The following is a 10936-nucleotide window of genomic DNA, read 5'->3' on the forward strand; positions in this document are numbered from 1 at the left end:
CATTCTCTGCACATTTTTAAGTTTTCGAACATTTTGTAATTTGTAGTAGTTAGGTAGGTACCTACAAATCTAAAAATTACAAATGTATAGGGACCTACATGGGACCTACCAATCTCTTTGAGTAATTATAATTCATGAAAAGCAAATTTAAATTCCACCAATACTTGCTATAGATAATAAGCTTAAATTAAACTAACATAATTTAAACTTCTTATAGCTAAAACATAATAATTCATGCAGGCCTTATTTTATATACCTACCTAGCTCTAGCACGATGTTTCATATTATTTTGTACATAAAATATTGTATATACGAAGACGCTATCTCGAGCGATAATTTTATTAAAACGGGTTGTGTCACTTTCAATTATTTAACACTAATTTCAACAAAACTCCCGTTCAAAAAAATAATATTTTTCTGCTTGGTGTACATTTTATTAGTGTTCGAACACTCCACAGTCAGCGGTCGATAAAAGTCAATTTGGTTCCGTTATTCATTTCGAGATATTCCAAATATTTTTATATTTCCATATTTTAACAATATGGTGTATACAGAAGAGTATCTCAAAACTAAACTCACAAAGGAGTTGGATGCGACTCACGTAGTAAGTATAATATTGCCCTGTCATCATATTTTATTCCACATCACAAAGTAATTCAATTTTACCGGTCGCGTGTAATCTTGACTTGACGTTTGCGGCGATTGCTTACAAAATTTAATTTTTGCAGCATATTCAATGAAAGCGTATTGACGGAAACGATTAGAAAAAACAGTAATTGAGAGAATGAAGACCTTAACCCAAACCGATCTACCCAGAGGGTTCCTAACAATCGGTGTGACGGTAGCGATACTAATCAGATGGTGTGTTTCACTGTACCCGTATTCTGGGCAAAACAAACCTCCGATGTTTGGGGACTACGAGGCACAGAGGCACTGGCAAGAGATAACTCTGCACATTCCGATGAGACAGTGGTACCACAACACGACCCAAAACGATTTGCAATACTGGGGCCTCGACTATCCGCCTCTCACAGCTTACCACAGTCTGGCCATGGGCCACGTTGCCGACATGATAGACCCGGAATCCGTGGTACTCTTCGCTTCCAGAGGATACGAAAACGAATTCCACAAATTGTACATGCGTTGGACAGTTTTCATCTCGGACGTCTACTTCTACATTCCGGCAATCGTTGGATTCTTTTACGTCAACTACAAACTAAAAATAAAAGAATTGAAAGCGCAGGGGATGTCTACGATTATACGTAACCTATTCTTGAGGCCTGAAGTCGCTGGATTAATGGCTTTGACATTCCCTGGACTAATTCTGATTGATTACGGCCACTTTCAATACAATTGTGTATCTCTCGGTTTATTCGTTTGGGCGACCATGTTTATATTGCTGAAAAAGTTCGTGCTCGCGTCAATATTTTTTGTAATGGCTGTCAACTATAAACAAATGGAGTTGTACCATTCAATTCCGTTCTTTTTATATCTCCTGAGACAATGCGTTCCGTCAAAACGTAGAAGTATTGCTTCGGGTTTAAGTCTAATCATCCGTGTCGGTTGCACGGTAATTATATCATTTGCTTTAATATGGCTACCGTTTCTAACGAGCTACGAATCCGTCATGCAAGTCTTAATCAGACTATTCCCGGTAGCTCGAGGCGTATTCGAAGATAAAGTTGCAAACATTTGGTGCTCGATTAATATATTCATAAAACTGAAGCAGTTATTTGACAACGTTGCAATGGCAAAAGTATGTCTGATAACGACCGTAATAGCGTTCTTACCATCATCAATTGACCTTTTCTTCCGACCTAATGTGAAGAAGTTTATATTATCTCTGATCAATTGTTCTCTGGCATTTTTTTTGTTCTCGTTTCAAGTGCACGAGAAAACGATTCTATTGTGCGCTGTCCCTGTTCTTTTGCACTTGCCCCTCGACCCCGTACCTTGTCTCTGGTTTTTAACCGTCTGCAACTTCAGTATGTTGCCGCTCCTGCTCAAAGACGGTCTGGTCCTGTCCTACATATCTCTAAGTGTATTCTACCTCAGTATATTTAGCGTAGTGTTAACGATGATGGATAAAACTATATCTTTTATGGATATTTTTAACGTTACTAAGATAAATAATATTTTAAAAGGCACACAGAGTGAGTACAATGGTTTGTTTTACAAGATGTTCAATTTTTTATACATTTGTTCCATTTTAATTATGGTCATATTGACGGTTTGTTCGGTATTTGTTAAACCGCCTCTCCGTTATCCCGATTTGTTTCCACTGTTGGTTTCCTCCTTTTCTTGTTGCAATTTCTTGTTATTTTATTTTTATTTCAATTACTGCCAGTTTATCATTCCAAGTGAAAACTCAACAGTAGTTATTAATAAGAAAGTGAAATGAAAATAAAACTATTATATTATATTGTCAATGCTTTTTTCTTTGTACTATTTAACCATTTTCTGAACACTCCTCCAATAATAATAACACAATCTAACCTTCCATAGCTCCACCAGTAGCGAAAGGGGGAGGTAGACTGTTAAGATACGCTATAAAAAGTACACATTAAACTTTTTTAGTCATGGGTATTTGTTTTTATTGAACTAAGACTACAATTTACAGATGGTATTGGTTAGTTTTTAAAAATCAATTAAACCCTGCCTAAACAAAACTAATAGATAAAAAATATTATTCTATCTATAAAATATTCAAGTTATATATGATTTAATTGCATAATTTTAGATATTTTATAGATAGGCGAGTATTTTTTGACTATTATCTATTATGGCTTGGGTTTCGCACGACGAAAAACTCATTAACACCATCTGTAAATTAATTGTAGTCTTATTTCAATGAAAACAAATACGTATGACTGACACAAGTTTATTGTGCACTATTTATGGCGGATCTTAACAGCCTACCTCCACCATTCGCCACTGTTAATTATTGTATCCTAAAAGATATATTTTAAAATTCGTTCATTAGAATTTATAAAACACGTTGACACCTTGTTTTTAGCTTGGCTGAATTAAACATATACAGTGCTCGGCCGATTATAATAATACAGCACATTGTAAATTAGTGTGTTAAACATTATAAAAGCAACTTCGCTACATTCATATTCCTTTATTACATAATACCTATATAGTTAAAATTTTGTTATTTTTCTTCACTGTTAATATTTGATAGAAAGACATGGATGGTAATGGAAATAAGAAACACCTGCGTAATGTTAGTTATATTTTATTTTTCATACTTTTTTCTGCGATTGAGTATGTTAAAGCAAAAGGACAAAGCAACTTACACATTTGATATGCGCATAAAATAATGACACCGTTTTGAGAGGTTTTTAGGTACATTATAATTTGTATTAATGGAGTATACTGAGCAGTGATGTCCTTAAGCAGACTTAGAATGCCGTCCCCTTTCATTTTAGCTGCAAATTGTATGCTAATTCGTTAGGTACCTACTTATTTATTTTATTTTCATCTATCTTAAACAGATAAATACACAAAAAATCTTTGAATTGACATAGGTACATACCATCTACAGATAATTAGAGCATTTCCACGAAACCTACCTTCAAATAGTTGTGGTTTTAACTACATGGAGGTATGTGACGTTGACAGGTTTTGATGCACCTTGTGAAAAATTGCCTGTGTGATAAACCACCATTACAATACAATAGTTATGCTGCTAGGATTTTTTTTGTTTCGATTATTTATTAAACGAAGATGTCGATTCTTTCTAATGAAACGACCACATCGTCTGCTTCAAGAACAACCGCCACTGCTCTCAAAAGTTGTAATATTTGTCTTCATTCGCCGCCCCTATGCAACGCATGACCTGCCTACCCCCACAAGATGTTACTGATACTGAGCTACTTTGGCCATTGATTAAACTAAAAATAATTTTAAAGACAACTGTTTTCATCTAAACAGACATTTTCAATTGATTATAAACAAAACATAAACCTACACTATTGAACTAGCAATTGACCTTTCAATGGAATATTTTCATTACCTAATCCTATTGACTCTGAGATGAAACATAATATGAGACCCATATGCTCCACTTAGAAGCGAACATTGTATTTTACCCATTAGTTAGCCATTCCACAAGTCTTATTAATCAGGGAAAATATCATACATACCCAGTGACCCAATACACATCCAGAAAATAACATAAAATCACACAAGTGAGACTTAAACCCAAAAAAGACTTCTACGTGCTAGTCTTTTAGTCTATTAATTAGCTACGAGGGCTACAGACAATAAATTAACACAAAGTACACTTAATTGATGGATGACAAGCTTTATGTAAGAGAGATTAAAAATTAAATATGGCATGGAAAGATGCATGGTGAGCATAACACGGAAAGAAAAAAATGTAATATGATAGATATCGCCAACTGGTGAACTGGCAGAGGCTGGACATGTAACTATCGATGGATAAATGCAGTTATACAGTGGTACTTAGGAGGCGTGTATGTAACGGTAACGTTCTAAATCCTATTGGATCGTAACAGAAAAGCTAACAATTGAGATGAATGGAGGAAACTAGGGGGTCTTTCATCCATCAGTGGATCAACCCCAGTTGTTTATTGTCATAAAACTTGGTAATTGTGCCGCAGAGGTGACCATGAGCTTTTATAATTTTTTTTTACGAAAACAGTTTATTCCATGTAGACAATTATAATAAATACCTTTTTCCGTCGGCGCATCGGCTTTTCCATCCAATAATCGTTAATTGAACATTTGAAATTTTCATACATTTTGATGCACCATTATCACAAACTAAGATTATATGAGATAACTAGCTGACCCGGCAAACGTTGTTCAGCCATATAAATTATTTCTGGTGAATATTTTGGTTGTTAAATAAAAAATAACGAATGTATCGTAAGTGTGTGAGGATGGGATCTATGACAGAAAGAGGAATAGAGCGCTGTAGACGATGACCGCCGATAAAAACAAAAAAACATCAACCATTCATTTTCTCAATTCAAAATGAGTAATGATGTTCATAATAAATGAATTACCTGTGACAGGATCTCGTTGTTTACTGTTTATGCAATATCCGTCTTGTCCCTTCCAGAAAATTAGCGGATATTGGAGAGCGTCGTATGAACGGTGTGTGTCAGCGATGAACTCCAGATTATTGTTTCTTCTTCGAATCACGATTTCTCGCGTCGATGTGCGGTCGCCAACCATGATTCCAGCAATGTCGTCAACAACAGTCGCATTGAATCGACGTACATGCTCTCCAGCTGGTGTTTTATCAGGATTGATGACAATAGCGTGATTGTCACTTTGCAATTTGTGCATGTGTGCTTTGAAGAATTTCAATAATTCATTGTGCTCATTTAACAGGGCGTCCAGTTTGCCGACGATGCGCCTGGCATTAGGCGAATTGAGGCTATTGTAGCTGCAACGTGCATCCACATGATTGTACTTTTCCTGATGCGCAACACATCCCGGCTGACTCATGTTTGAATTTGAGCGCATGACAATGGGGACATTCTTTGTCCATAGCACCAATCAGCACTTTCGGATGAGCGGAATATTCAATATCTGGCTCGTACTCGAATGCGAGACGAAGGAACGAAGCGGATGTAAATGTTCGATGTACTTGTTGGCGTTGTCGGTCATTTGCTCTGCGTGTGTTAACTACAAACCGGCGCGCTTGGCTCCGTTCCAATTGTCGTTGTTGATTTCGTTCAGCTCGTGCCTCTTGTGATTGAGGTTGCGACATGCTTACACGCACGTTTTTGTTATCTTGTTGGATTTGTTCGTCTGTTCTTTCTGCTCTACTATTTTGCATGTTTGTTGCTTTATTCGTTAGACGGCCCAAATGGCCCCCCTTGGATCTTGCTGGCATTGTGCACTGTAATACACGCACATAAAAATATATAAATTAAAATAAATCGTACAAAATTTTGCACGCACTGCGTTGTGATATGCCGAATGAAATGTCAAAATGACGCGACGCTTCTCTTGAATTCTTCTCGGACGTAGCGCCATCTGTCATTCAACAACATAAATAATTTCGTTCTGTTTGAAATACGAACGACGGTTAAATTTGTTCATACGAAAATAATAAAATCGCTATTAAAAAATGGGAGGGTGGGGGTAGGAGGGTGAAAATTTGGGGTTATAAGTATTTTTTTATGCCAAATAATAAAAAAAATACAAAAAAAAATTGTCAAAAAAATAAAAGAAAAAATTTCTGGATAGAGATACCCTAATCATCTAGCGGTATGAAATATACTTGTTGACCTATTCTCATACCTAACAAATATACATAAAAAAATTCATGAAAATCGGTCGAGCCATTTCGGAGGAGTTCGACCACAAACATCGTGACACGAGATTTTTATACATATAGAGATATTAGGTTGGGGTAGGTCAGGTTTGATTTGGTCTAAAAAGAAAGTTGTAAAATCTCATGGCCCCCTCTGCGGCACATTTATCTAAAACTTTGTTGCTTATAAAGATTGTGAAAAGAAGAAACACAAAAACGTGTTATTGTGCAGCAATCAATTTAAGTGAAATTTGTTACCCTCTTAGGAACACAGATTATACACAAATTCAATGCTGTAAAATTATGAATACGGACGCAATCGACGAGGTGGTCGTACCTGTTTTATAGGACTGGCATGTCAAACTTCAAGCCAGCTATGACTTGCTTTCAGTATCTAAACTGGTCATGATCTATCACAATCTACCATTGTCATTCTGCAACTTAGGCAAACACATTATATTTGGCTGAGGATACCACCGGCGAGGGTCGGAAATAGGCTGTTTAGATCCAACATAAATAGTGCACACGAAACTTTGTCAGTCATACTTATTTATTTTCATTGAACTAAGAATACTAATGTCAGATTGTGCTGGTTAATTTTTTAAATCCAATTACACCCTAAATAGACGATCCGATGTTCACATTTGTTTTCGTTTAATTGAGAATACATAATATTACAGATGTTGTCAGTTAATTTTTTTAATATTCATTAAACCCTGCCTAAACAAAACAATAATAGATAAAAAATATCTTCTATTTTTAAAATATCTAACTAAAACTGTGTATGTTTTAAACATTTTATAGCCATACAAATATTTATTATCTATCTGTTAGATTGGTTATTGGGTATAAGCTATTAATTGAATTTTAAAACTAACAAACACTATCTACACATTGTAGTCTTATACCCCGTTTACGAGCATGGATTTACTCCTGACAGTACATATTATCGCAGCCATAACAAGAAAATGCATGTGTAAACATGACGTATTATCCTGCAAGTTGCAAGATTGCATGCATGAATCAATAAAGTTCGGAAGCTTCTGAATTTTAACGCGAATGGAATTTTAAAAACTAACCAACACTATCTGCAATTTATGGTCTTAGTTCAATGAAAACGAATACGTATGACTAACAAAGTTTAGTGTGCACTATTTATGACGGATCGTAACAGCCTACCTCCACCCTTTGCCACTAGAGGATAGATACTGTGGCGTTCCAAATTTAACAGCACTTATCATTCACCATTACAAAGAAATACTCAATTTTCTATTCGTAGTGAAAATTATGAGTTTTAGTCTTCTTTTAGGTACTCATTGCACACATCGTCAAACTATTCTTCGACTATGGGTAAATTACTCTTCTTCGCTTCTTCGGCCATATCCGCCCCTTAGTTGGAGCATATGGACACCATAAGGCGCCTCCAAGAATCTCTGTCGCTCGCCAGTCTTCTTGTATCGTTAAAAATCAAACCAGCATCCCGTAGCTCCGCCATATACACTCTATAGATAGTATTTAGCGGCCTTCCAGGACGCCGGAATCCGGTTGGCTAGAAGAACAGGCAAGCCAGGCTTAAATTCTCTTCTGGCATCCGCAGCACGTGGCCGAGCCAGGTCCAACGTCGCCTCTTCACTCTCAGCGTGATGAGAGGCTGCTTGGTGCGTTCTCTTATCTTCTCGTTGCTCCTAAAGTCATACCTCCACACATCCAGTATCCACTTGTTTTCGTTATAACATCTGTTTTCGAAGCTCAGTATACGGTTGCTCTGAGTCTTCGTATGGTGCCATGATTTTCTTTGGAAACTACGCCTCAGTTTAAAGTGCAAGGATTCACATCTTATCTTTCTCTCACTCCTGCAGTAGGCCGTGAGTGATGAAACACAAATCAAGCGGATACGATGAGGTCATGTGAATTTCCTCATGGTTAATTTGAACATGACTTTTACGTGAAAGAAAATAAAAAAATAAAAATTGTTGTGGTTAATGTTTGAACTTTAAAATTTCAATCAAATCATATTATTATATTACATTGTTATGACTCAATTCAATAGTTGATCGCGATCGATGCATTGGACATGTCTAATATAAGATATTATTATCGGGCATTGGTTAGTAATAATTATTAGTGTAATTAATGATATCTACTTTAATTTAAAACACAAAAATCGATAGTGAACATTAACGCAATTTGATAAGCATTTCATGTAAGAACTAGAAGTGAAATTCGTCATAATTAAGTAGGATGCCCGTAGTTTAATTATTAGTAAAGCACATTGGTGCAAATCCTCAAGTCCCGTTAGGCGTCATATTTTTTTGGGTCAATCAGTTGAGGTCTGTATAATCAATAATATAGGATAACTTGACAGTGTCGTGTGTTGCATTTGGTTTATCAGTTGGCTTCATTGGTATTTTAATGCTGAATAGATGCTTTTAATGAATCGTTAAATAGAAAAAATAATTTATTTTTTTCAGGAGGTGACTGATGAATCCGATGGGTGTGGTGGAAAGTTTTCCGTTGTTATTGTTTCAGACAAGTTTCAGGGGAAACCTCTTCTTGCTAGACACAGGTATGATATTTTATTCAAATTTATTGATATGATATTATATATCGTGGGATTGCTGCAAACATATGCTCGATAATTTAGGTATTTAGAGTTAACGGATTATGTGTATATCTAAATATGTATGCTAGAAACAAAATTCAAGGTTATCCGATATATCGTCACACTTCTGGCAGAAGACACTAATTCGAAAAAATTACATTGAGTTAGTTATACCAAAATGTTCCTTATTTCAAACTTTACCGTCTGGAAACCTTCTTAATAAATAAACAGTCTTTATTTTAAAGATTACTTTTTACGATTACTTAATAAACTCACATGATAGACCATTTCAAACATTTTAACAACTTCAAAGTCAAATTACTCAAAACTAGTATTCTCCAGTTAGTGTGTTCTGCCAGAACAGAGACCATATATAGAACATGCACATAAAGCACAAATAATTAGTATTTACATTAATAATAATTATTAATTACACCATTTACATGAGCATGGATTTACTACTGACAGATGACATGCAAAATGCACATGTAAACACGTATTATCGTGCAAATTGAAAGATTGCGTGCATGGATCAAAAAAGTTAAGAAGCTTCTGAATTTTCACGCGACAATTGAACTGTGCGATTGTGCGCAGAGACCCATTTTGAGGTTACCCGATTTTCAGTATGTGTCAAATAGTACCATACAATGATAACACCACGTCTCGCTTACTCTTGAAGAATGAGATTGGCGAGACAGTCAGCACTTTTACTTGTAAACAGTTATTATCGCGATAGTTTAAAATACACACTATTGGTGCAACTAAATCCATGCACGTGTACAGGCGCTATTATGCCCGATTTCAGAGGACATGTCAAACTTCAAATTGTAATTACTCCATAACGTGTTTCGAGTTTTTCGCAGTAACCTAACGAATTTAATATGACGTATTGCACATTACAAATCATTAACACAACAATATTTCTAAAATTTACACAATAATACAGAAAGCAGTGCAAGTCAATTAAACACAATAGTTATACCATGATTTAGGAATTTATAAAATAATGTTCATTTGAACTTGTCCTTATGTAAATGGAATATAATATTAGTATCCGAAGCAGTTTGCTCTCCCAACTGACATCACCAACTGTAGGTTAATTCTGCACCTTGTAGGACAAACAACAATGATCCTGATTTCTCAGATATGTAGTTATCAAGGATTATCTATTAATAATGGTGGAGTTGTCATTTACACATAAGTCTGGCAAAATACACAGCCAAATAATGATCTCTTCTTGCCGCACAACTATATAAATTAAAAAAACTAATTATTCACAAAATTTGAGAATGCAACATTCTTTGAAAACATCTCAGGTTTCTCACCTAGAAAAAATCGTAAAAGTAAAACACCGGGCGGGAGTCAAATCCGTTGAATTGTTTTTTTTTTTGTTTTTTATGAGTTGATAAGCCACTTAACCTCAGTCTATTAGGTCCATACTCTGACTCCAAGACAATATTATGTATATTTGCCAGACCCAGAATTCGAACCTGGGACCCACGAATAAGTCGATGCGTTGGCCGCTCAGCCATCGTGGATGCAAATTTCCAAATTATGTATGTTCATGTTTTCTCTTGATTGAAATGGATTTTTTTTTATTTCAGATTAGTTAATTCGGCATTAGAGGAAGAGCTCAAAGAAATTCATGCATTCTCACAAAAAACCTATACCGTAGAACAGTGGGAAAAGGCTAACGCATCGTAATTTTGTGATATGCTTATTATTAATTTGTACCTAATAACTATTTCCTAATATACATACAAATGATGCAGTACCTATTATGTTATTGGATCTCACACAATTATTATGACAGACACGTTTCCTTCGATACTATTGTAATATTTGACAGATCAAAACAAGATGGCTAACTTTCCAAAGGTCTTTTATGTCACATAAATATTAAGATTTTCTTTATACCGTATTCAAGTAAAATGGAGAATTATTATTCATGTCGCTTCATTAACTTTAAGTTGTTAATAATATTTTTTTACTATACTTCCAATAAAAACTTATTTCTAATGTAAATCAGAACA

General features: G+C 35.3%; 2 protein-coding genes across 2 annotated transcripts; both read left to right on the forward strand.

Annotated features, from left to right (window-relative positions):
• The first annotated feature begins 449 nt into the window (after positions 1–449).
• Positions 450–2429, forward strand: gny (ALG6 alpha-1,3-glucosyltransferase garnysstan). Its single transcript, XM_085950177.1, has 2 exons — positions 450–604; positions 729–2429. Exon 2 carries the CDS (start codon positions 785–787, stop codon positions 2399–2401), a length of 1617 nt encoding a protein of 538 aa, XP_085806303.1. The 5' UTR covers positions 450–604; positions 729–784; the 3' UTR covers positions 2402–2429.
• Positions 450–10936, forward strand: LOC147069458 (bolA-like protein 2). Its single transcript, XM_085950178.1, has 3 exons — positions 450–604; positions 8773–8867; positions 10508–10936. The coding sequence occupies exons 1-3, from the start codon at positions 542–544 to the stop codon at positions 10605–10607; spliced, it is 258 nt and encodes an 85-aa protein (XP_085806304.1). The 5' UTR covers positions 450–541; the 3' UTR covers positions 10608–10936.

This window comes from Rhyacophila brunnea, unplaced genomic scaffold, assembly GCF_057557595.1.
Source record: "Rhyacophila brunnea isolate RB1 unplaced genomic scaffold, BYU_Rbru_1.0 scaffold_23, whole genome shotgun sequence".
Lineage (NCBI taxonomy): Eukaryota > Metazoa > Arthropoda > Insecta > Trichoptera > Rhyacophilidae > Rhyacophila > Rhyacophila brunnea.

Coding starts and splice junctions, on each gene's coding strand:
- gny (XM_085950177.1), top strand. CDS start 785: ATGAAGACCTTAACCCAAACCGATCTACCCAGAGGGTTCCTAACAATC.
- LOC147069458 (XM_085950178.1), top strand. CDS start 542: ATGGTGTATACAGAAGAGTATCTCAAAACTAAACTCACAAAGGAGTTG. Junction 605..8,772: donor AGTTGGATGCGACTCACGTA/GTAAGTATAATA, acceptor TATTTTTTTCAG/GAGGTGACTGATGAATCCGA. Junction 8,868..10,507: donor CCTCTTCTTGCTAGACACAG/GTATGATATTTT, acceptor TTTTTATTTCAG/ATTAGTTAATTCGGCATTAG.